This window comes from Balaenoptera ricei, chromosome 4 (genome assembly GCF_028023285.1).
Source record: "Balaenoptera ricei isolate mBalRic1 chromosome 4, mBalRic1.hap2, whole genome shotgun sequence".
NCBI classification, from domain to species: domain Eukaryota; kingdom Metazoa; phylum Chordata; class Mammalia; order Artiodactyla; family Balaenopteridae; genus Balaenoptera; species Balaenoptera ricei.
Genome location: NC_082642.1, coordinates 77,488,067 through 77,515,638, shown reverse-complemented (window position 1 = coordinate 77,515,638; position 27,572 = coordinate 77,488,067). Strand labels below are relative to the sequence as shown.

The 27,572-nt window shown below is 37.6% G+C and overlaps 1 protein-coding gene across 1 annotated transcript in view; it reads left to right on the top strand.

Moving 5' to 3' along the window:
• Positions 1-27,572, top strand: part of MCF2L2 (MCF.2 cell line derived transforming sequence-like 2) — a 237,771-nt gene that overhangs the window by 50,900 nt on the left and 159,299 nt on the right. The window contains exons 4-5 of the mRNA XM_059920599.1: positions 23,707-23,797; positions 26,796-26,915. Of these exons, the coding sequence (XP_059776582.1) occupies positions 23,707-23,797; positions 26,796-26,915 (211 nt within the window). The remainder of the gene's footprint in view (positions 1-23,706; positions 23,798-26,795; positions 26,916-27,572) is intronic.

Genomic DNA, 27,572 nt, shown 5'->3' with positions numbered 1-27,572 from the left:
CTATTTCCAGCCCCCACTCCACTGCTGGATTTTGAAGTTTTAAATAGAGCTTGTTCGGGGAATTACAGACTATCCAGGTTGCCCAGAGCAGAGTGAAAATCCTTTTCAGATAGTAGTGAGAAATGAGAGCTGGATAGACAGTGGGGAACAGACTGGGCAAGGCGTTTTCCACCAAGTTAAGGAGTTTACGCACAGTGAGCAGGGCCAGGCCATTGGAGGTTCTGAGGAGGAAAGTGGCAACCAGATGAATTTGGTGGTGGTGTGCAGGATGGATCACAGGTAGTGGGGGAAAGGGGGCAGGGAGACCAGTTAAGGGCTTCCGCCCTGGGATAGGTGCAAAGTGAAGAGGGAGTGAGCTGCCTGATGGCAGGAGGACTGGACAGAAGGGGATGGGCAGGAAAGACAGGCACTGAGGACTGGTGGTTGTGAGGGAAGAGGGAGAGTGAGGAACTAATGATGATCCTCAGCTTTAGGAATTGTATTCACAGTCAGATCTTCTTGCTTTTACATGTCTGGGCACATGGAATTGAGGTCTCCTTTGAAAGCTGTCTCCAGTGGCTACAGATTGTAGCTGAATGGTTTGAAAAGGCATTAGTGAAATATTCTGAGCCACAGAGATGGCCAACTATTTTTAAATCACAGTTGTTTTTCAAAAAATCAGTATTTGTATAACTAAGCATGCATTAAAAAAAAAAATTTATTTATTTATTTTTAGCCGTGTTGGTACCTGTGGGAGGGCTTTCTCTAGTTGTGGCGAGCGGGGGCCATTCTTCATCGCGGTGCGCGGGCCTCTCACTATCGCGGCCTCTCCTGTTGCGGAGCACAGGCTCCAGACGCGCAGGCTCAGTAGTTGTGGCTCACGAGCCCAGTTGCTCCACGGCATGTGGGATCTTCCCAGACCAGGGATCGAACCCGTGTGCCCTGCACTGGCAGGCAGATTCTCAACCACTGCGCCACCAGGGAAGCCCTAAGCATGCATTTTTATTACCCTATTCCTGTATGCAGTTTCTTTGTTTTACTCATAGTTCTGAGTTCATTACCTGAGAGGGATTGGAGAAAGTACTTGTATTAGATGGTAACAAGAACTATATTTCATAACTGTGAATTTTATGATTATTTACTATTTCTGAAGGTCTTTTTCTATAATGAATCTGTCCAGAGGCCTATTTAAGTTTGAAGAATTCTTCCATGTCCATTTTCCTCCCATAAAGCCTGATGAAGAGCCTTTGAGAAGAGTTGTACCTCTTTTACAATACACTGTCTGATAGAATGCTGTCGGGCATTTCTACTTTAGGAAGAGAGAGAAGGAGGACAGTGTTATTATTTGGCCTGTGAATTATAATGAGACTTGCTCCTTTGTATTGAAAGACTGAATGGGATTATAGCAACCTGGCAGCTTTAGAAACCAGCCTCGCCAGAGAAGTGAGTTCGATCTGGGCCTTTTACTATTATGAAGACAGTGGAAAAGGCCCTGTTTTTAAGTGGCTTTGAATAGTATTAATAGGAAAGGTGCTGCTTTGATTGAGTAGTTAGGATAAGGTATGTTATTTCCTGGACTGGCTATGGAATTGCTCCCCCAAATCAGGAAAATGGAATCATTCATTTGACTTCTAAGGATAGAGGTTCAGAGTAGGGAGTCTTATTGGGCTGCTGTCTTGCCCAAGGTGGATGGATTTGCTTCACAGCTCTCAGGAAGGATACCTTCGGAGACCAGACCTTAGGCACCCAACTGAGGCTCAAAATTAGAGAGCACCCCATGGATTTATTATGAATAAATGGTGACAGTGGCAAGTAAGTCTTATATACCAGGAGAATTTGAATGGACTATATTAGAAGCCAGAAAAAAATTTAATATGCCAGATTCCTGGTCTTTGCTATGTAAGAGCCAGGGGGTCTGACATTGTTTCTCCCCAGTAGAATGACCTAGTGTGTATGTAACAGTTTTTCTTTGTTCATTTGTTTAAGTGATTGTTTTAGAATACCCATGCTATATCCTGCCTTTGTGCCATCTATCCTGTACAGAGAAGAGCTCACTTTCCCTTTTCTGATAATTCAGGTTTCTTTAGACATTCAAAACACAGCCTCTTGCTTGAATTTAACAGTGCTAATGATTGTAAATATCTGGAATTTGTTCTTACTCAGTGGTATTATCAATTACAAACAAGATAATTGCTCTAGTTCTGTGGAAAATGCCATTGGTATTTTGATAGGGATTGTACTGAATCTGTAGATTGCCTTGGGTAGTATGGTCATTTTAACAATACTAATTCTTCTAATCCATGAACATGGTATATATTTCCATTTGTTTGTGTCATCTTCAATTTCTTTCATCAGTGTCATATCAATAGTTTTCTGAGTACAGGCCTTTTACCTCCTTAGTTAGATTTATTCCTAGGTATTTTATTCTTTTGGATGCAATTGTAAATGAGATTGTTATCTTAATTTCTATTTCTGATGGTTTGTGTTAGTGTAAAGAAATGCGACAGATTTCTGTATACTAATTTTGTATCCTGCAACTTTACTGAATTCATTGATGAACCCTAGTAGTTTTCTGGTGGTATCTTTAGATTTTCTGTGTATAGTATCATGTCATCTGCAAACAGTGAGAGTTTTACTTTTTCCTTTCCAATATTGATTCCTTTAATTTTTTTTTCTTGTTTGATTGCTGGGGCTAGGACTTCCAATATTATGTTGAATAAAAGTGGCAAGAGTGGGCATCCTTATCTTGTTCCTGATCTTAGAAGGAAATGCTTTCAGCTTTTTACCATTGAGTATGATGTTAGCTCTGGCTTTATTTATTTTTTTATATTTATTTTTAAAATTAAGTGTAGTTGATTTACAATGTTGTGTTAGTTTCAGGTGTACAGCAAAGTGATTCAGTTATACATATATATATCTATTCTTTTTCAGATTCTTTTCCCTCATAGGTTATTACAAAATATTGAGTATAGTTCTCTGTGCTATACAGTAAGCTCTTGTTGGTTATCTATTTTATATATAGTAGTGTGTTCATGTTAATCCCAAACTCCTAATTTATCCCTCCCCCTCCTTCCCCCTTTGGTAACCATAAGTTTGTTTTCTATGTCTGTGGGTCTATTCCTGTTTTGTAAATGAGTTCATTTGTATCATTTTTTTAGATTCCACATATAAGTGATATCATATGATATTTGTCTTTCTCTGTCTGACTTACATCACTTAGTATGATAATCTCTAGGTCCATTCATGTAACTGCAAATGGCATTATTTCATTCTTTTTCATGGCTGAGTAATATTCCATTGTATATATATACCACATCTTCTTTATTCATTCATCTGTTGATGGAAATTTAGGTTGGTTCCATGTCTTGGCTATTGTAAGTAGTGCTGTAATGAACATTGGGGTGCATGTATCTTTTTGAATTAGAGTTTTGTCTGGATATATGCCCAGGAGTGGGATTGCAGGATCATATGGTAACTCTATTTTTAGTTAGCTGTGGGCTTTATTATGTTGAAGTGTGTTCCCTCTATACCCACTTTGTTGAGAGTTTTTTTTATCATAAATGGATGTTGAATTTTGTCAAAAGCTTTTTCTGCATCTATTGAGATGATCATATGATTTTCCTTCTTTAATTTGTTAACGTGGTGTATCACATTGATTGACTTCTGGATATTGAATCATCCTTGCATCCATGGGGTAAATCCCACTTGATCATGGTGTATGATCCTTTTAATGTGTTGTTGAATTTGGTTTGCTAATTTTTTGTTGATGATTTTTGCGTCTATGTTCATCAATGATATTAGCCTGTAGTTTTCTTTTTTGGTGATATCTCTGTCTGGTTTTGGTATCAGGGTGATGCTGGCCTCATAGAATGAGTTAGGAAGTATTCCTTCCTCTGCAGTTTTTTGGAATGGTTTGAGAAGGATAGGTGTTAACTCTTCTTTAAATGTTTGGTAGAATTCACCTGTGAAATGATCTGGTCCTGGACTTTGTTGTTTTGGGAGTTTTTCTTATTACTGATTCAGTTTTTTTACTGGTAATTCATCTGTTCATACTTTCTATTCTTCATTGTTCAGTCTTGGAAGACTGTACAGTTCTAGGAATTTGTCCATTTCTTCTAGGTTGTCCATTTTATTGGCATATAATTGTTTATGGTAATCTCTTATGATAATTTGTATTTCTGTGGTATCTGTTGTAACTTATTTTTCATTTCTGATTTTATTAATTTAGACTATCTCTTTGTTTCTTGATGAGTCTGGCTAAAGGTTCATCAATTTTGTTTAGACCAAATAATTCTAAAATTGGTATGGAAACACAACAGATCCCGAATAGCCAAAACAATCTTAAGAAAGAAGAACAAAGCTGGAGGGCTCACACTCCCTGATTTCACACTATACTACAAAGCTACAGTAATCAAAACAGTATGGCAGTGGCGCAAAAACAGATACATACATCAGTGGAACAGAACAGAGAGCCCAGAAATGAATCCACAGTCATATGGGCAATTAATTTATGACAAACAGACAAGAATATACAATGGAGAAAAGACAGCTTCTTGAACAAGTGGTGTTAGGAAAACTGGATAGCTATATGCAAAAGAATCAAGCTAGACTACTCTCTCACACACATGCACAAAATAAATTCAAAATGGATTGAAGACTTAAATGTAAGACCTGAAACCATAAATCTCCTAGAAGAAAACATAGACTGTATGCTCTTTGACATAGTCTTTGTAGATTTTTTTGGATATGTCTCCATAGACAAGGAAAACAAAAGCAAAAATAAACAACTGGGACTACATCAAACTAAAAAACTTTTGCACAGCAAAGGAAACTATCAATAAAACAAAAAGGCCACCTACTGAATGGAAGAAGATATTTGCAAATGATATATGATATATATATGGTATATATAATGATAATGATATAATGATATAACAGATATATCTGATATTCTCCAGAATATACAAAAAATTCATATAATTCAACATCAAAAAACAAACAACCTAGTTAAAAAATGGGCAGAGGATCTGAATAGATATTTTTCCAGGGAAGATAAGCAGATGGCCAACAGGCACATGAAAAGATGCTCAACATCACTACTCATCAGAGCAATGCAAATCAAAACCACAATGAGATATCACCTCACACCTGTCAGAATGGCTATTAACAAAAATACAAAAAAATAACAAGTGTTGGTGAGGATGTGGAGAAAAGATTTTTATTTTATTTTTTATATCTAAGTATACTTGATTTACAATGTTGTGTTAGTTCCTGGTGTACAGCAAAGTGATTCAATGTTGTAGCTCTGCTGTTGAGCTATTACAGCAGAGTTAAGTAATTGAGGCAGAGACCATATGGCCTGCAAAGCCTAAAATATTTACTCTGGTTCTTTACAGAAAAAGTATGATGACTTTTAAGCTAGAATATTCTGACTGATAATACTTGGTGCACATTATTACTAAATTTAATGCAGTTGGGCTTCCCTGGTGGCACAGTGGTTAAGAATCTGCCTGCCAATGCAGGGGACATGGGTTTGAGCCCTGGTCCAGGAAGATCCCACATGCTGTGGAGCAACTAAACCCGTGTGCCACAACTACTGAGCCTGTGCTCTAGAGCCCATGAGCCACAACTACTGAGCCCGTGTGCCACAACTACTGAAACCCACGCGCCTAGAACCCATGCTCCACAACAAGAGAAGCCACTGCAATGAGAAGCCTGTGCACCACAACGAAGGGTAGCCCTTGCTCGCCGCAACCAGAGAAAAGCCCATATGCAGCAACGAAGACCCAATGCAGCCAAAAATAAAAAATAAATAAAATAAAATAAATTAATTAAAAAAAATTTAATGCAATGTTTATTGTCCCACTTAAGTTGTAAAGATTATTCATTCAGAAAGTTATTTGTGCTAATGCCTAGAGTCCTTTAATGTTTAATATTGTGGACTAACTCTGAATCCTCCTTCCCTATCATTTTCAGGCTTCCTTTAAATAGTAAGTAATAAATAGTAAAAAGTCATGTAATAATTAGTAAATAAGTAAATAGTATAAATAATAAAATAAAATAAATAGTAGACAATATGGTCATCCCTTGGTATAAACAGGGGATTGGTTCCAAGACCCTTGAGGATACCAAAATTTGCCTGTGCTCAAATCTCTTATACAGAATGGCACAGTACAGTCGTCCCTCTGTATCCACAGATGTGGAACCTGCATATATGGAGGGCCAGTTGTACTTGTTGATTTACTACTGTGCGTTTACATCTTTCTTTACTCTCATCCTTCAAGTTCTTCTACCTATATTCCAATTTCTTTCCATTACTAAGGTTTATAATGTATTTTACATCTTACTATAAATGTTTTTTTCTTTGATTATAGGTTGATCCTAAATAATAGAAATCAGTAGAATGAATTTATATATGTAATATAATTGGTCGTCTAGAGTGAAAGATGTAATCGTAAGTCACTAAACCTGTATCACTCAAAGGAGAATGCTATAAATGTTAAGGTAAAATAGGTTCTGTTTTCTCATACTCCATGGGTTGCTCAAAATCATGCCACAATTTAATTCATTTCAGACTCGGACAATGACTTTTTATATACCTTTTCCCCTAGCATTTCTAATTGCCTTTCTTTTTTTTCTCTTGTTTATAGAATGGCATATATCTATTGCATTATTTATATCTTACGGATTCTTTATCATAGAATTTGTCTAATGCATACATTAGACAAATTCTTTTGAGCCTCTCTGAGCTACTCTTATAATTCAAGGTGGTTGCTGTGTAAATCTACAGGCTGTCAACCTGGGATTGCTTTTTATTCTGTCTCTGGGAAGGTCATTCTTTCTTTTTGGGATTTCATTTTCATTAAAAAAACTTTCAAATTATTTCTTTTTTAGAAAAGGTGTATGGTAAGTGAATCTTACAAGATCTTGAATGTCAGAAAATGGCTCACTTTGACCTCACACTTGACTGACAGTCTGTCTGAGTATGGAATTTTTTATGTAAAATAACATTCATCCATTGATTTCTAGCATTCAGTGTTACTCATAAAAGGTTGATCCTTGTAACAAGGATCTGAGTCTTCATAGGTAAGCTGCTTCTTTCTCCCCATAGGAAGCTTTTGGGGTTTTTTCTTTACGTTTTGCAGGTTTGAAATTTCAAACTTTTTCTTTCATTCTGCTGGGCCTCTGAACAGAAGATTCAAGTCTCTCTTAGGCTTAGAATTTTTTTTTCTGTCATTTCTTTGCTTATTTCTTTCCTACAACTCTGTTTTCTGCTTCTGGAACTCAGATTAGAGGGACATTGCATCTTCTGAATCTCTCTTCTGTGTCTTTAACTTCCTTTTGTATTTTTCATCTCTTTATCACTTTACATTTTAATATATGTATATACTGTATATATCATATACAATACATATATATATATAAATTGTCTGTTCATGTCTTTGCTCTTTTTTCCCATTGAGTTTTCTATCTTTATTTTCCTGTCACTTTTAAGAATTCTTTATGGATTAAGGATATTAGCCCTTTATCTGTGATGTATGTTCTATATATTTTCTCTCAGTTTTTCATTTGTCCTTTAACTCTGCTTAGGATATTTTTTGCCATGTGAAATTTTTATGTCATCAAATATATCAGTGTTTCTTTTATTGCATCTGGATTTTGAGTCATTGTCAGAAAACTTTCGTATACCTGGGTTATAGAGGAATTCACCCAAGCTTTCTTGTAATACAGTATGATTTCACTTTTTACAGTTAGCCCTGATACAGTTGGTGTTTATTTCTGTGTGTGGTATGAAGTGTAGATCTAAGTTTATCTTTTCCCAAATGGCTATTCAGTTATCCTAACACCATTAATTTTAAAAGCTCATCTTCACTTCAGTAATTTGAGAGCTAATTGGTCTGCCTATTCATAAGTGAGTAATATTCTATTTTAATTATGAGGAGTTAAATATGTTTAATATCTTCTAGGATTAATTCCCCCTCCCCTCCCAGGTCCTTAAGCTTTACTTACTTTTTTTCATGTTTTCCTACTATTCTTTCTTGTTTTCTTTCTATGTCTATCTCCATTTAAAAAAAAAAAAGAAAAAAAAACTTGTTGGTCTTTTCATTGAGACTGTTAAGTTTATAAATTTACTCAGGAAAAAGTGACATATTTATGATGTTAAAATCATGCTATCAAGAACAAGAAAAGTCTTTCCATTTGTTAAAATCTACTTTTGTGTCTTTTAGGAGTGTTTAAAATTTTCCTGACATAGTTTTGTATATTTATTGTTAAGTTTATTCCTAAATATTTTATGTTTGTTCCTATTGTCAATGGGATAGCTCTACCATCATATCCATTAACTGGTAATTTTATTTGGTACTGAATTAGGTTTAGGTATCGTTGTCATACTTGCTTCATAAATAGCATTTTGAAGTTTTCTTTCAGTTTTTAGGCTTGGAAACTATTTTTGTGGCATTGGGGCTTTATACAGTCATTGATGATTTGAATTCCCCTGTGAAATTCTCCTGTGAATCTGGGCCTTGATAACTTTATTTCCTCTATGGACATTGGTCTGTTTAAGCTTTACATTTCTAATGAGATCAATTGTGGTAAACTGTATTTTCCTAGGAAATTACCTATTTTTGTCTTGGTTTTTAAGTTTATTTGCATAGAGGTATGCAAAGTAATTTTCCTAAAACAAATTTTCTTGTGTTTCAGTGGTTATTTTCCCTTTGCTATTTCTTAGTTTGTTTATCTGTGCTTTGTCCTTTTTTCCCCCCCTTGATTAAGTGAGATAGTGGCTTATTTATTTTGTTAATTTAAAAAATGGGATTCTGAAAACATAGGAAAAACACTCTTTGACATAAACCACAGCAAGATCTTTTTTGACCCACCTCCTAGAGTAATGGAAATAAAAACAAAAATAAACAAATGGGACCTAATTAAACTTCAAAGCTTTTGCACAGCAAAGGAAACCATAAACAAGACAAAAGACAACCCTCAGAATGGGAGAAAATATTTGCAAATGAAACAACAGACAAAGGGTTAGCTCCAAAATATACAAACAGCTCATGGAGCTCAATATCAAAAAACAAACAATTCAATTAAAAAATGGGTGGAAGACCTAAATAGACATTTCACCAAAGAAGACATACAGATGGCCAAGAGGCACATAAAAAGATGCTCAACATCACTAATTATTAGAGAAATGCAAATCAAAACTACAGTGAGGTATATCACCTCACAACAGTCAGAATGGCCATTATCAAAAAATCTAGAAACAATAAATGCTGGAAAGGGTGTGGTGAAAAAGGAACCCTCCTGCACTGTTGGTGGGAATGTAAATTGATACAGCCACTATGGAGAACAGTGTGGAGGTTCCTTAAAAAACTAAAAATAGAACTACCATATGACCCAGCAATTCCACTACTGGGCATATACCCTGAGAAAACCATAATTCAAAAAGAGACATGTACCGCAATGTTCATTGCAGCACTATTTACAATACCCAGGACGTGGAACCAACTTAAATGTCCATCGACAGATGAATGGATAAAGAAGATGTGGCACATATATACCATGGAATATTACTCAGCCATAAAAAGAAAGGAAATTGAGTTATTTGTAGTGAGGTGGATGGACCTAGAGTCTGTCATACAGAGTGAAGTAAGTCAGAAAGAGAAAAACAAATACTGTATACTAAAGCATATATATGGAATCTAAAAAAAAAAAAAGGTACTGATGAACCTAGTTGCAGGGCAGGAATAAAGAGGTAGACATAGAGAATGGACTTGAGGACCCGGGGGATGGGGGAGGGGAAGGCTGGGACGAAGTGAGAGTAGCAGCGACATATATACACTACCGAATGTAAAATAGTTAGCTAGTGGGAAGCAGCAGCATAGCACAGGGAGATCAGCTTAGTGCTGTGCGATGACCTAGAGAGGTGGGATGGAGAGAGTGGGAGGGAGGCTAGGCGGGGAGGGGATGTGGGGATGTATGTGTGCATGTGGCTGATTCCTTTTGTTGTACAACAGAGATTAACACAGTATTGTGAAGCAATCATACTCCAATAAAGATCTATTTTAAAAAATGGGATTCTGAAAAGGATGGAGAAATGGCGATGGTGATTGGGTAGGCTGTTAGCAATGTCTTCTACAATAAAAATCCTATTAGATATAAAAATAAATAAATAAATAAATAATAAAAAAATTAAAAATGGGATTCTGATTTTTTAATTAGATCTATTGGCTTTTCTCTTTTCTACCTTATTCACTCTGCCTTTATCTTTAATATCTTCTTCGTTGTGCTTTCTTTTGGGTTGGGTTTTTTTTTTCTCATTTTTTTTTTAAACTTTTTGGATTTATTTATTTATTTATTTATTTATTTATTTATGGCTGTGTTGGGTCTTCGTTTCTGTGCGAGGGCTTTCTCTAGTTGTGGCAAGTGGGGGCCACTCTTCATCGCAGTGCGCGGGCCTCTCATTATCGCGGCCTCTCTTGTTGCGGAGCACAGGCTCCAGATGCGCAGGCTCAGTAATTGTGGCTCACGGGCCTAGTTGCTCCGCGGCATGTGGGATCTTCCCAGACCAGGGCTCGAACCCGTGTCCCCTGCATTGTCAGGCAGATTCTCAACCACTGTGCCACCAGGGAAGCCCCATTTCTCATTTTTTGAGTTGAAAATTTTTTCTCTTTTTTTGAGTGTTATGAATTTTCTTGATCACTGCTTTGAACGTAGCCCATAAATTCTGATATGTAGTTTTGCATTGGCCAAAAAGTTCGTTTGGGTTTTGCTGCAAGATCACACAGAGAAACCCAAATGAACTTTTTGGCCAACCCCCAATATTTTCGTTATCACTGTATTTTAGCTACTCTCTAATTATATTTTATATTTCCCCCTGACTGAAGAGTTCTTTAATAGAAGGTTTTTAAAATTTCAGGTGTTTTCGTTGTAGCCCTATATCATGACCAATTTTTGTGGATGTTTCATGTGTGCTTGAAAAGAAGATGAATCCTGTATTATCAGGAGGTAAAGTCCAATACATATCAATTAGCTCTTCCTTTTTGATTATGTTTTTAGGTATTCTATAACCTTATTGACATGTTGTCTATTCTGTCTTGTACTGAAAGTGGTGTATTAAAATCTCCTATGTAAAATGTATTTCTGTCTGTTTCCTTGTATCTCCTGTAGTTTCTGCTTTAAAAAACTGGTTATTAGGGTATTTGGAGCATAGATATTTATGACTGTTATATCTTCATTGTGAATTGTGACTTTTAGCATTAAAAAGTGTTTCTTGTGATGTTTAATGCTTTATGGCTTAAATTCTACTTTGATACCAAGACTGAAATCCCTTGCTATTGTTTCCATTTGCCTAGTACACTTTTGCCAGTTGCTTTATTTTTAGCCTTTCTGAATTACTTTGTTCTAGATCTTTTTCTTGGATACAGTATATAGTCGGTTTTTACTTTGTTAGTCAAATTGCAAATCTTTTTCTTATATTAAGTGCATTAAGTCTGTTCATATTTATTGATATGACTGATATATTTGATCTCAATTTTGTCATTATTTTTTTCTTTTTTTAATTAATTTTTATTGGAGTATAATTCCTTTACAATGTTGTGTTAGTTTCTGCTCTACAGCAAAGTGAATCAGTTACATGTATACATATATCCACTCTTTTTTAGATTTCCTTCCCATTTAGGTCACCACAGATCATTGAGTAGGGTTACCTGTGCTAAACAGTATTTTCATTAGTTATCTATTCTATACATAGTAGTGTATATATGTCAATCCCAATCTTCCAATTCGTCCCACCCCCATAAAATAGCAACATATATTTCATGTTACAACTACTAGATGTATTATGTTATATTTACTGTATTTCTCTACATGATATGTTTTCTTTGCTTTTTAATTTTTTAACTTCTTTTGATATTTAGAAAGATTTGTGATTTTTGTCCTTGTATTTATGCCTTTTTAATGCCCTTAGTCCCTTTTCTAAAATATAACAATTTACTATCTGGTTTTTTAGTTTTCAGTAATATCCATTGATTCCCACCTGTTGCTTATACAACAATCAATCAACTTATTCTTTTCTCTCCCCTTCTCCTTTTTCCTTCTATCTTTTAACTTGGATTATTTCTATATCTTATTCTCCTACCATGGTTAGTATTAGACTTACCATTAAATATGTTAAATTAATCCCTTTGCTGCAGTTTCCCCAAGTTATCTCTTAATTGGATGAAGGACAATCTTACTAGATTCTTCAAAAGGGGCTTATAGGTACAGAATTCCCTGAGTTTTTTTTTACATGTTTATAACTGTTTTTCTATTGCCTTAATACTTGAAAGCCAGCTTGTCGGGATAAAAAATTCTTGGTTCACACATTTTGTTCATGAATTGTTGTAGAATGTTGTTCCATTCTCTCCATGATTTGTATACTACTTTAGAAAAGTATGGTGCCTGTCTGTTTCTCTTCTCCTGGTAAATTATTTGATCTTTTTCCTAGAGGTGCTTAGAATTTTTATTTTATCATTAAAGCCTAACAGTTTTACTAGGATATGTCTCAGAGTTGATTGTTTCAGGTCAGTTTTCCCAGGTGCCTGCTAGTCCTTTTCAGGTTTATGTAGAATCAGATCATTTATTGTTTTTGGAAAGTTTTCTTGGATTATACTTGTAAGTATTATTTCTGTTCCTTTGTTTTACTTTTAGTCTTTATGGACTCCAGTTATAAATATGTTGGTTCTTTTTCAGTCTGGCTTCTGTTTCCACCACTTTCTTTCTGACCTTTTTTATTGTTTCCTTTTTTATTCATTTTCATTCACTTGTTTGTTTTCTTTATGCTATTTACTGTCCCTTATTACACTTTTGTTCACATATGTTATTCCTTGGTATCTTGTTATTTAGACTCCATTTCTCATATGATTTTGCTTCTCCTTTTATTTTTCTGACTTCAATCAGAAAAATTTTCTGACTTTATTTCTTCTTTTCTTTACATATTAGAAAAGTCCTATTTCTGTTCTTGGTTTTTGAGTTTCTTATTTAAAGTGTCACCTGTGCCCCATCCCCTACGTGATTGTTTATAGACATGTAATTCAGTTTGGAGAGCCGTTACAGCTTTTTGTCTGCTTAATGACTAATTTTTTGCAGGAATTTTCATTATCTAAAAAGTTTTTTAATAGACTTTTTTTAAGTTTACAGCAAAATTGAGTGGAAATTTCAGATATTTCCCATATACTCCCTGCCCCCCACACACACCCAACCTCCCCATTAACATCCAGCACCAGAGTGGTACATTTGTTACCACTGATGAACCTACACTGACACATCATTAACCCCCAGAGTCCATAATGTATATTAGGGTTCAGTCTTGGTGTTCTACATACTTTGGGTTTGGACAAATGTATGTTGACATGTATCCACCATTATAGTGTCATACAGAATAGTTTCACTGCCCTAAAAATCCTCCGGGCTCCACCTATTCATCCGTCCCATGCTCCCACCCCCCAACCCCTAGCAACCACTGATTTTCACTGTCTCCATAGCTTTGCAGTGTGCACAATGTTATGTAGTTGTAATCATACAGTATATAGCCTTTTAAGACTGACTTCTTTCACTTAGTAATATGCATTTAAGTTTCTTCCATGTCTTTTCATGACTTGACAATTCATTTTTTTTTATTACTGAATAATGTTTCATTGTCTGGCTGTACTACAGTTTATCCATTCACCTACTGAAAGATATCTTGGTTGCTTCCAAGTTTTGACAATTATGAATAAAGCTGCAGTAAACATCCATATGTGAGGTTTTGTGTGGACATAAGTTTTCAACTTATTTAGGTAAATCCCAAGGAGTACACTTGTTGGATTACATGGTATGAGTATGTTTAGTTTTGTAGGAAACTGCCAGACTGTATTTCAAAGTGACTGTACCACTTTGAATACCCACCAGCAATAAATGAGAGTTCCTGTTCCTCCACATCCTTGCCAAAATTTGGTATTGTCAGTACTTAGGATTTTGGTCATTCTAATAGATGTATAGTGGAATATCATTGTAGTTTTAACTTACAATTTCCTAATGACATATGTTGTTAAACATCTTTTCATATGCTTATTTTCCACCTGTATATATTCTTTTGTGAGGTATCTGTTTTGGGTTTTTGCCCAGTTTTTAACTGGGTGGTTTGTTTTCTTATTGTGAAATTTTAAAAGTTCTTTGTATTTTGGTTAATGGTTCTTTATCCAATATGTCTTTTGTAAATATTTTCTTTAAAAAAAATTTGTGGCTTGTCTCCTCATTCTCTTGAAGTTAAAAAGTTTTGATTCTTATTCTCTTTTTTTCCCCTTAATAGGAGACTTATATAGATGAATACTGCTTGCATCTTTGCAATTAATAAACAGGTTTGGTGGTTTGGGGTGGTTTATAAGATTCCTAGTTCAAGAACACCGTCTTTTGTTAGTATAGCTAAATATAGTTTCTTTTATTGGTGGACTTAAAAAACTTTTTTTGGAAGTTAAGGGGAAGGGTGTGTATCCTTGATTTTTTTTTTTTTTTGTCTTGTAGGATGCTAAATTTTACCTCTTGCTTCTTTTTGTGTTTACCACACAGTTACCACCTCTCCTTTCATTTCCTTTTCTCTCCCATTAGGCTTGTCTTTCCAACACTGCCTCTTTGAGTCTTTCTCTAGTCAGTACCCTGAGGTATGAGGACTCTTTTCAGTATCTTTGCACTTAGGGTGAACTTTTCTTTTCTGGGAATGGTTTTATCTCCATCCCCTCTTTTTTTTTAAAAAAAAAATTTTTTTTTTTTAAATTTATTTATTTATTTATTTATGGCTGTGTTTGGGTCTTTGTTTCTGTGGGAGGGCTTTCTCCAGTTGAGGCGAGCGGGGGCCACTCTTCATTGCGGTGCGCGGGCCTCTCTTGTTGTGGAGCACAAGCTCCAGACGCGCAGGCTCAGTAGTGTGGCTCACGGGCCCAGTCGCTCCGCGGCATGTGGGATCTTCCCAGACCAGGGCTCGAACCCGTGTCCCCTGCATTGGCAGGCGGACTCTCAACCACTGCACCACCAGGAAAGCCCCATCCCCTCTTTTCTTTTCTTTTTTTTTTTAAACAATTGTATTCACACAGTACATTTTTTATTTTATTTATTATTTTTTTTATTATTTATTTTTGGCTGTGTTGGGTCTTCGTTTCTGTGCGAGGGCTTTCTCTAGTTGTGGCAAGCGGGGGCCACTCTTCATCGCAGTGTGCGGGCCTCTCACTATCGCAACCTCTCTTGTTGCAGAGCACAGGCTCCAGACGCGCAGGCTCAGTAGTTGTGGCTCACGGGCCTAGTTGCTACACAGCATGTGGGATCTTCCCAGACCAGGGCTCGAACCCGTGTCCCCTGAACTAGCAGGCAGATTCTCAACCACTGCGCCACCGGGGAAGCCCCATCCCCTCTTTTCTTGACTCTCCCTATGTATTAATCAGAGTTCTCCAGAGAAACAGAACCAATAAGATATATGTATATATATTATGGTTAATTTTATGAGTCAACCTGACTGGGCTAAGGGATGCCCATTTAGCTGGTAAAACATTATTTCTGGATGTGTCTATGAAGATATTTCTGGAAGAGATTAACATTTGAATTCATGAACTGAGTAAAGCAGATTGCCCTCCCCAATGTGAGTGGGCATCATTCAATCCATTGAGTGCCTGAATAGAATAAAAAGGCAGAGTAAGAGTGAATTCTCTTTCTACTTGAGCTTGGACATCCATCTTTTCTTGCCCCTGGATATCAGTGCTCCTGGTTTTTGGGCTTTCAGACTCAGATCAGGCTTTACATCATCAGCTCCTCCATTCTCTGGTCTTGAACTTGGATTGAGTAACACCACTAGCATTTCTGGTTCGTTAGCTTGCAGATGGCAGATCATGGGACTTTTTCGTCTCTATAACTGCATGAGCCAATTCTTATAATAAATCTCTTTTTGATATATATCAATATATATCTTATTGGTTCTGTTTCTCTAGAGAACCCTGATATATAGATATAGATGTAGATATAGATATAGGTATAGATTTATTATAATGCATTGGCTTATCCAATTATGGAGGCTGAGAAGTCTCACAATCTGCCCTCTGCAGACTGGAGACCCAGGAAGGCCAGTGGTGTAGTTTGAAGGCCTAAAAGCCAAAGAGCCAATTTTGTAGATTTCAGTCTGCATCTGAAGGCCTGAGAGTCAGAAGCACTGAGGGCAGAAGATCAATGTCCCAGCTCAACACTCAGACCGAGAGAGAGCATGAATCCCCTCTTCCTTCAAATTTTTGTTCTATTCAGGCCCTCAGTGGGTTGGATTATGCCCACCCACGTTGGGGAGGGTATTCTGGACAAACCAGTATGGTTGGTCGCCCTACATTTGACTCAGTCTCATGGCAATGAAGTAAAATTTCAGTTAATTAAATATTTTCTATACCTAGCTTACTGAAAAAGGCAAATCATAGAAAATATATTAATATTAGAGCTTAATTAAGAAAACATGTACCATATCAACCACAAAACTGCTCTGGTATTTTGGGGTCAGAGCACATTTACCTCAATCTCTTACACTCATATATTTATACTTAGTCATATTCAAATTTTGACTCATCAAAAATTCAATTATATTTGTTACAGAGGAGTTACTAAGACTGGAAATGAAGGAATATAGTGTGAAAAGATTTTCTACACTAAGAGAGTGTGGATTTTGTGGCTTGAGCATTGCTCTTGGAGTCAGAAGATTTGAATCTTAGCTCCGCACATAGCGTGTGACTTCGGACAAGTTATTATTATGTTTTAATCACCTTTGAGGGTGATTTTCCTCATTTATAAAATGGAAATATTATCACCAACCTGGTTGTGAGGATTATATTAAATAGTATTCATGCAGCTAATCTATCACAGGACCTTAGTGTTAAAAAGGACAATAGGGATTAAAACAGCCAAATGTTCCCTAAAGAAATGTGTTGTCTAGAAACCCGATTTCCTGTGCATTTGGTTTAGTTGAGGTTTTGACCCTTTTGTTGAACCAGATAGGGTGGAAAAATAAACCCCTCAGTAGTTGATATTACTGCATGTTTTCTAGAATGTATTCCTTATGGGAGGGACTATATTCAAAATCATTGTCATGATTCATTAACTCTTTTTTCTGAATTATGGCCGTACACAACTGTGGCCTGTACACAATTGTGTCAGGAGACACAGTCCTTTATGTACACAGGTATATTCCCAGCAGATCCCACCCTGTTTACCCAGATGCTCTGGTCTTGGGCCTTGGTCTGCAGGGAACTGAGAAGAGCCTTGTTGTGAGGGACATTTGCCCTTGGTTTGGCTGGGGAAGCCACCTATGCTGGCAGCTGTTTATTTCATAGATCAAAGAACATCCTGTGTTTACATACTATATTATATTGCTGAGCCTCTCCCAGCTCCATCTTGCTGAAGAGCCCTAGATGCTCTCTTAGAACATTGAATTGAATAATTATTTGTTTTAAAGAAAAAAGAAAAGAAATAGAAAGCACTAGTAACAGCAAAATATACAAAATAAAACTGCCACAAGGTACAAGCGCATCTGTTGTGAGAAAAAAACTGAAGGGGAGCCATGGTTGGGGTTAAGAGTGTAAGCATTGATATCAGAGCGCTCTGAGTTTGAAATCCAGTTTTGCTAGTGTGATATCAGGCAAGTTATTTTATTTCTATCAGTCTTTGTTTCCTCATCTGTAAAATGGAGACAACAATATCTATTTCATGAGATTAAGATAAAAAACAAAGATGCCTGATAAATGATAGGAGCTGAAGATTAAAGTAGCTGTTATTGTCTAAACTTATTGTTGTTATTAATGTTGGTTTGTTTTTGCTGTACTACAGAACTGTTTTGGTCATTGTTGTACGCCCTTTGATCAGTGCCTGATACCTACTGTGCACTCGATAAGTATGGATCGTTGTTTTTAAGTTGTATAATATTTTTCCTTTTTCACAACTTGAATTTATTTAATTCCTTGGTTTTTTTTTTTTAATTAATTAATTAATTAATTTATTTTTGGCTATGTTGGGTCTTCATTTCTGCGCGAGGGCTTTCTCTAGTTGCGGCGAGTGGGAGCCACTTCTCATTGCGGTGCGCAGGCCTCTCACTGTCGCAGCCTCCCTTGTTGCGGAGCACAAGCTCCAGACGCGCAGGCTCAGCAGGTGTGGCTCACGGGCCCAGTTGCTCTGCGGCATGTGGGACCCCCCAAGACCAGGGCTCGAACCCGTGTCCCCTGCATCGGCAGGCAGACTCTCAACAACTGCGCCACCAGGGAAGCCCAATTCCTTGGGTTTTTAAGCTGAGTTATAATTTACATAAAGTATACACATCTCAACTGTATAGCTCAATGAATATTTACCTATCTATACATCATGTAACAATCACCCAGACGAGGGTATAGAATATTTCTGTGAAGGTTTCCTCCTGCTTCTTTTCTATCAATATCTGCACTCCTACCCCTTCCCTCCCCCAAGGAAACCACTATTCTGAATTTTATTATCGTTGATTAGAAAAAAAAAAATATTTGGAAGCTAAGCAACCGCCTCTAAATAATCCATAAACTAAAGAAGAAATCATAAAGGAAATTAGAAAACACTTTTAGCTGAACAATAATGAAAACAATATATCAACATTTACATGATGTAACTAAAGCAGTGTTTAGGAGAGAATTATAGCTTTAAATACTTATAATGGAAGACAGGAAAAGTTTAAAATCAATGATACAATCTTCTACCTTAAGAAGTTTAAAAAAATACAATGGCAGTTAAACCCAAAGAAAAGAAAAGGATTGGAAAGAAAGAAAGAGAGAGAGGAAGGAAGGAAGGAAGAAGGAAGGAAGGGAGGAAGGAAGGGAGGGATGGAGGGAGGGAGGGGGGAAGGAAATGGAAAAATAAAACAGAATAATAGAGTTCCAGTTTAATTCCATGGTGATCAGAAATACAACCTGTATGATTGCAGTTCTTTAAAATTTGTTGAAATTTGCTTCGTGGCCTAGGATAATGGACTATTTGATGAATGTCCCGTGTCCTTCTAAAAAGAATGGATGCTGAGTTCTTCAAAGTCGTCTATATCCTTGCTGATTTTTGGCTGTTTGTTCTATCAGTTATTAGGAGAGAAGTGTTAAAATCATTAACTTTGTGGATTTAACTATTTTTCTTTTAGTTCTTTCAATTTTTATTAATGTATTTTGAATCAATATTACTTCATACATACACATTTAGGATTGTTATATCTTCCTAATAAACTATTTATTTTTATATATATCTTTATTGGATTATAATTGCTTTACAATGTTGTGTTAGTTTGTGCTGTACAACAAAGTGAATCAGCTATATGTATACCTATATTCCCTCCCTCATGAGCCTCCCTCCCACCCTCCCCATCCCACCCCACTAGGTCATCACATAGCACCGAGCTGATCTCCCTGTGCTATACTGCAGCTTCCCACTAGCTATCTATTGACTCCTTTATTTTTATGAATCATTTATCTCTGCCAATACTCCCTGTCTTTGACCCTACTTTTTGTAATATTAATATAGCCACACTGGCTTTCTTATGATTAGTGACTGCATGGCATATCTTTTACCATCCTCTTTCTTTTAATGTATCTCTGTCTTTACGTTTAAAGTGTAATCACTATCTCTTGTAATCAGTATTTTCACCCTGACACTATTTACCTTCTTAATGGAGTCATATAGACCATTTCCACTTAATGTGATTATTGAGATTGGTTGTGTTTAAATTTACCATCTTGCTATTTGTACCATCTGTGACTTGTTCCTTTACTCCTCCTTTCCTGCCATATTAGTCTGCTCTGGCTGCCGTAACAAAATACCATAGACTGCTGGCTTAACCAACAGAAATTTCTTTTCTTATGGTTCTGGAGGCTAGAAGTCAAAGATCAAGGTTTTAGCTGATTCCGTTTCTGGTAAGGCTCTCTTTCTGACTGCTGACAGCTGTATTCTTACAGTGTTCTCACGTGGCAGAGAGAGCTCTGGTGTCTCTTTCTTTTCTTGTAAGGGCACCAGCCCTGTTGAATTAGGATTCCACACTTATGACCTTATTTAACCTTTATCACTTCCTTGCAGGCCCTATCCCCAGTTACAGTCACATTGATAGAGCTTTAACATATGAATTTGAGGGGGACACAATTCAGTCTATAGCACCTGCCTACCTTTGAATCATTCAAATATTTTCAGTATTCCATTTTAACTCTTCTATTAGAAGAGCAATGGTTTCTCTAGTGTTACAGTACATATCATTTTACATATATATTATATTTAATACTTTGTTATTATTTTTGCTTTGAATAGTCAGTAGTCTTTTAGTGAAATAAAAGCATAGTTGATAATATTTATCCACATATTTAATGTATACAGTGCCCTGTATTCCTTCTTGGAGATTGAGGTTACCATGTGGGATTATTTCCTTTTAGGAACATTCATTTGCCTATTCCCAGAGTAGGCTACTGCCACTTCTTATGAAAGCCTCCTCCAGTATTTGCTCACTGTAGAAGGTCTTAACTCTCTCTGGAATTTGTTCATTTAAATTTCTTTGTCTTCAAGTTCTCTTATGTTTTTAAGGACAAATATGAGTTTTTAATTTAACCAGGTATTTTTGTTTGTTTGTTTGTTTTTTGGATAGGAATGAAAGACTTCCTAAACCTTCTTTTCAGGCTGTTTCTTTCTTACACCTTCATGCTTCCAACTTCATTCAGCCTGGAGAACATCCTTTAATATTTTTTGAAGTATATGTTTACTGGCAATAAATTCTCTCAGCTCTAGTTGTCTGGAAATGTCCTTATTTCACCTTCATTTTTAAAAATAGATTTTCAGTGGGTATAGAATTCTAAATGAATAGTTTTTTAGGTCAATACCCTGAACAGGGACTTTCCTGGTTGCACAGTGGTTAAGAATCCACCTGCCAATGCAGGGGACACAGGTTCGAGCCCTGGTCCGGGATGATCCCACGTGCAGTGGAGCAACTAAGCCCGTGTGCCATGACTACTGAGCCTCTGCTCTAGAGACCGCGAGCCACAACTACTGAGCCTGCGTGCTGCAGCTACTGACGCCCGCATGCCTAGAGCCTATGCTCCACAACAAGAGAAGCCACCACGATGAGAAGCCCGCGCACCGCAACAAAGAGTAGCCCCTGCTCTCTGCAACTAGAGAAAGTCCGCGTGCAGCAACGAAGACCCAACACAGCCAAAAATAAATAAATAAATAAAAAATACTCTGAACATATATCATTGGATTGTGGCTTCCATAGTTTGAAAATCAGTGATTATTTTTAATGTTACTCTGAAGGTAATGTGTCTTTTTTCACCGGTTGCTTTTAAGAACTTTCTCCTTATCTTTAATTTTCAGCTACTTGGCTCTGATATGTCTAGGTGAGCTTTTCTTTACATTTATCCTGCTTGGTATTGGAAGAACTGCTTGAATCTGTGAGATGATGTCTTTGATCAAATATGGAAATTTCTTATTTTTTCAAGTATTGTTTCTATAACATACACTCTCCTCTCCTTCTGGGACTTCTGTTCATGTCCCACATCTCCTTTACATTCTTTTCTTTCCATTTTCCCCCTGTGTTTCAGTTTGAATATTTTTAATTGATCTGTCTTGTTTCACTTATCTTGTCTTCTGCTGTGTTCAATCTGCTATTAAGCAAATTGAATGAGTTCTTAATTTCAGACATTGATGTTTTGTAATTCTAGAAGGTTCATTTGATTCTTTATTATGGATTATAGTTCTCTGTTGAAATAATGCATCTTTAAAAAACTTTTAATTGAAGTAGAGTTGACTTACAATGTTGTGTTAGTTTCTGGTGTACAGCAAAGCAATTCGGTTATATGCATATATGCACTGTCAGTTAAAATACTGGTGACTCACCTTGATCTTTTGAGGCCTGGTTTTAGTTTTTCTTTGGGCAAGTTTATTCCTGTTTTGTCCTTACTCCTGGAGTGTAGCCCTAGTCCTGTGGAAACTCCTATGATGTTTCATTTATCCTAGAGTATGGCCTTTATAGAGTTTCACCTGAATGCCCAGGGTGTTCATCAAAGTCTGCCTATTCTGGCTGGGCCCAAATACCAATTGTCTCTCCCCAGAACTATGCAAGCTTCATAATTTCTCATCAGTTCTGACATGTGCAGTTGCTATTCTCTGCCAGACTCCTGAAGTCTCACCTAAAATCATAGGGCCCAGGAGTTGGCTAAGCATTAAAGGGGAATTTCCATGAAAACTTCTGGGGTTTCCTCTCTGAGGCTTCCCCTCTTGACAGCTATGCCCCTCAAATTCCGGCCACAGTTGTATCTTTAATCTCTGATCCCTGCCTCTTCCAACCAGTAGGACCACACTTCCTTGTACTGTGGCCTGGCCTAGAAAATGTTTCTAGTGAGAGAACCTGGGTCAATGTGGAACTGTGATAATGGGTTGGCCCAATAATGCTTACTTCAGATCAGCTATTTATGTTATCTTGCAGAATTTGCTTAGATCTTCTGCCTTATTTGCATACATATACTTTCTAGGGTAAAGCTCACCTTTTACCCAATATTAGAGAGTTACTGAAGGTTTGCTGTAGGCCAGCTACTTTTTGTGACCTTGATCTCTTTTAATCTTCATGACAAGCACATAAGAAATCATCATAATAGTAGTACTTATACAGTGTTATCAAGTGTCAGGCATTATTCTGAGCATCTTATACATCTGTACGTACTCATTTAATCCTCACATCAACTCTACAGTACTCACATCAACTCGCTAGGTACTGTTATTGTTCTTACTTTACAAATGAGGAGTCTAAGAAACTATAGAGGTTAAGTAACTTCCCTTCCCCAGAAATACACAATGTATAAGTTCATATTTATATAAAAATTCATGTTTCAAACCTAGGCAGTCTGGCTTCAGAATTAGTGCTCTTAACCACTTCCTTATTGGTGGTACTGTTCTCATCTTACAGATTAGGGAACAGAGTTAGAGAGGTGAGGTGATGACCCCAAGTCTCAGTGCAAGTAAGTGGCAGCAGTAGGATATGAACCAGGTTCCAAAGCCCTTGCTCTTTCTTCCCATAGTTTCTCCCAAAGACAGAGAAGAAAAATGTTTTCCCTTTTAGGGCTTTAGTTTTAAAAAAATTTTTGAGAATTTTGTGGGGACTTCAGAGGGGACCAAACAGCTTTTTTTTGGTTTTTAATGAAGTTGATGTCTTCTTGTGCCTATGGTTTTCTGGCCATTTGTGACCAGGCACTGGAAGGGAGTTAGTTGTTTTCCCCGTTGACATGTGTTATTTCTGAACACCTCTGGGACTGACTCCTAGGGAAAGATGTTGATAGCTCCTTGAATGTCAGTCTTGGGAGTGGAAAGATGGCAGAGCTCAACCTCGAGGTCCTCTGCCTACACTGCGACATGTGGTGCCCGACTGACGTGAGTCATTGTGCTCGTTGGGTGTTTCATACATTTACCAGTGAGAAACAGAGCCCTTGAGAGGGTTTGAGACATGAAATATTTCTGTTTTGTGAAGGCTGCCAGGCTCAGATGAGGAGAGGAAGCTGGTTCCTTTGTCAGGGAAGTCAGACCCGGTTATCCCCTCCTGCTGTGCAGGGTGTTTACACAGTGAGCCTGGAGTGACACGGAGACAGTGGAATTGTTCTGCTGAGAGAGCCCCACAGAACCCATGTGTTCCACTGTGTCTGATACTGACCACACCCTTTTTTGCAGTGTGGAGGCTGCCAGCATCGGATTCGTCATTGTTATCGACAGACGAAGGGACAAGTGGAGCTCCGTAAAAGCATCCTTGACACGAATAGCTGTAAATATTTGTTTTTGTGCTCTTATTATAAAGGTCATTTAAATTGTCTATTCAACTATTTCACATCAAAGTCATGGGGAAGTGGAAGTCATTTTATGCCAAATTTGGGGAAGGTCTTTGTAGCAGAGGCTGTTGTGTCATGTCCATATCCCCTCTGCCACCTGAAGGTCACTTACAGATGATTCCTGAGCATGTCAAAGGCTTCCTGAGTCTCTTTACCTTATTGACCTCTCCGGTCACTGGAGAGGAGCAGGTAGGGAATGCTGGGAAGTTAATGCTCCAGCAGTGACCTGCAACTACTGAGTTACGGGCGTTGGTGGATAAATACCCCAGCTTCTGCACCCCTCAGTGGGACAGTTCTGTGGTACGTTCTGCACAGAATTTTGGAGGGTCCCGGCCCTTTCTGCCCACAGCAGTCCCCCCTCACTGATACACTGGCTCTCTAGCCATCACTGTCTCACCAGCGCCCCCATATTCCCTAACTCTTTTTCCCGGGATCACCTCCTCAGGAAACTCTTTAGACCCAAATTCTCATCTTAGGGTTTGCTTTGGGGATCACCTAACTTAAGGCAGTCTTCATTTTAGTTTTCAAATTATTTTTTCACGAATTAGACAGACACTGGCAAAGCTAAACAAAGTGATACGATAGGTGCTTGCTTTTGGCATTAAATTGCAGAACCTTGGATAGGCTTCCTTTTCCATCTTATTAGTCTGATTTTTACCCCTATTTGTTGCCTTCCAGCAAGTACATGCATCCTTTCTCCGTAGGGACTTCAGACCAGGGAACTCAGCCACATGAGCAGGCAAAGGTACCTCAGGGCCAGTCACACCAACATTTCCACCAAAGCATGCCTCCCTGGGGCAGTTGGGACTGGCTGAAGATGATGGAATATGGTAGGATGGTAATGTAGAGGCTGGGATGGAAGAGGGATGTTTGAAGCCTCAGTTATGCCTACTTACAGAAGCAGTCACACATAGGGAGATGGACACATACAGAGTCTCTCTCAGATCACTTTGGAGCCTCATCCAGATACACAAATAGTGTCTCAGCTCATTTGTCCTGTCCAGACATCACAAAACACAAGGATCTTCTGTTTAGGAACTTGCATTTCAAAGATGAGGGAATGGAAGACTCCCTTCTCTTTGTGCATGGATTGTTTCGTCCCTTTGGTTTAGTTTTTTTTTTTTTTAATTTATTTTATTAGTTTATTTGTTTTCGGCTGTGCTGGGTCTTCGTAGCTGCGTGCGGGCTTTCTCTAGTTGCAGTGAGCGGGGGCTACTCTTCATTGTGGTGCGCAGGCTTCTCATTGCGGTGGCTTCTCCTGTTGCAGAGCACGGGCTCTAGGCACATGGGCTTCAGTAGTTGTGGCACACGGGCTCAGTAGTCGTGGCGCATGGGCTTAGTTGCTCTGTGGCATGTGGGATCTTCCTGGAGCAGGGCTCAAACCCATGTCCCCTGCAATGGCAGGCAGATTCTTAACCACTGCGCTACCAGGGAATTCCCTACCGTATTTATTTGAGGGATAACTACAACGATGGTTGATGCCCTGAGGATTTAGACAGTACCCATGACCATTCCAGAGTTCTGGCCTCCAGAGAGTTCTGGTTTCCCAGGATTCATAGACAATACTTGAATCATCTAATACTTGAGACTAATATGTCCAAGAATTACATTGATCACCTTTATATGTAAAAGATCCTGTAGTGCAGGGATCTGAAAACCTGACTACCAGTCAGAATCTCTTCAGGTGCTTGTTAAAAATACAGATATCTGGACTCTATCCCAGTCCTAATGAATCAGAATATTTCAGGGTAAAGACCAGATTATTATTATTTTAAAAATAAGTTTATTTATTTATTTATTTTTGGCTGCATTGGGTCTTTGTTGCTACACGCGGGCTTTTTCTAGTTGTGGCGAGTGAGGGCTACTCTTCGTTGTGGTGTACGGGCTTCTCATTACGGTGTCTTCTCTTGTTGCAGAGCATGGGCTCTAGGTGCGCAGGCTTCAGTAGTTGTGGCTCGTGGACTCTAGAGCGCAGGCTCATTAGTTGTGGCTCATGGGCTTAGTTGCTCCGCGGCATGTGGGATCTTCCCGGACCAGGGCTCAAACCTGTGTCCCCTGCATTGGCAGGCGGATTCTTAACCACTGTGCCACCAGGGAAGTCCCAAGACCAGATTATTTTTTAACAAGCACTGCAGCAGGTTGTTCTTGAGAACCACTGGAAGAATGGAAAGCCATGAGTGATGGGAGACTTGGATTCCCAATTTTGACACTACGTTGTTACATGAATTTGTTATCTCATTTCTCAGAATCTTACCTCAAGATGAGAACAGTGCTTCCTAAAGCAATTTAGCAATAAGATGCATTAAGAACCCTTAAAATACTAAATCTTTCACTCAGTAATTTTTCTAGGAAGCTATGCTCTAAAATGTGGATAAAGATTTCATTTTAGTGTTATTTATAATAGTAAAAATATGGAGGAGCCTAAATCAATAGTAATAAGGGATTGGTTAAATAAATTGTACACCCATAAAAATATTTCCAAAGAATTTTTAATAACAGGAATAAAAGCTCATGGTATAATATTAAATTAAAAGGCAGGTTGCAAAATATTTCTACAGGTTGAGTTTAACTATGCTAGATATTTAAGCAGAGAAAATAGCCTAGAAATAATTAAATTGAAATATTAAGAATGGTTATGAAATCATGGGTGGTTTTCTTATTCTAATGTATACTTTTATTAATTTCTCAACTTTTCTATAAAGAGTATAAATTGTTTTTTTAATCAGAAAATTTTTTTGTTTGGTTTGGTTTTGTTTTTAAGGAGGGGTTTAGATTATGTGACCAGTAAGAGCTCTTTCAGCTGTGAAATCCTGTGAAATATATTCTAATTCTTGGCATCCATGGTGTCCACTTTAACTTTGTCATCTGTAATCTTGGGCAAGAGGAGACCAATGGATTTGACATTTGCCCTGACACTTTTTATGATCCTTCCAGGTAGCATTTCCAGGAAACTTGCAGCTCATATTCATTCTTCGTCCATCTTGCTTTATCCAGAGGACATTCACTGACATTGGCATTAAGTACTATCGAGATGAATTTAAAATGAAAGTGCCGGTAAGCATGACCTTTCTTCTTGTCTGCATTTGTTTAGGGCATGCGGAGAAGATGACATGTGAGCTTGTTTCCAAGGAAGGTAGGATTCCTCAGGCAGAGAGGGAGAGGAGGGCATTCTGGGCAGAGGGAACGGCACGTGTAAGGACATGGAAGCAGGAAGTACACTCTTTATGTGAGGTCCATGGGGAAGCCCCATTCTTGTTGGAGGTACATATAGGATCATCTTTTGGAAGAAAAGGTAAGAAACATGGAATATGTCTTAGGTGTAAGGATAAAGGTTCTGGATTTAATTCAGTAGGCAATGGGGATCCAGTGAAGGTTTTTGAGTTGGGGAGTGACTTGGGTAAAGGAGTACTGGAATTATATAAATCCAGCGGTGTTATATAAAAGGTGATGTCCAAGACTGTAGAAAGAGATTGAAAAAGGAAGAGAAACTGTAATAGTATGAGTAAAGAAAAATCAGGATCTAAAATATGGGGGTGACAAATGTAGGCAACTGTGAGTAAAAATTAAAACCAACGTTGTGATACATATAAAAGGAAAACAAATTAAAATGACAAGATTGAAAATTTTACCTCTGGAGGAGCTTCAAGATGGCGGAAGAGTAAGATGTGGAGATCACCTTTCTCGCCACAAATACATCAGAAATACATCTAC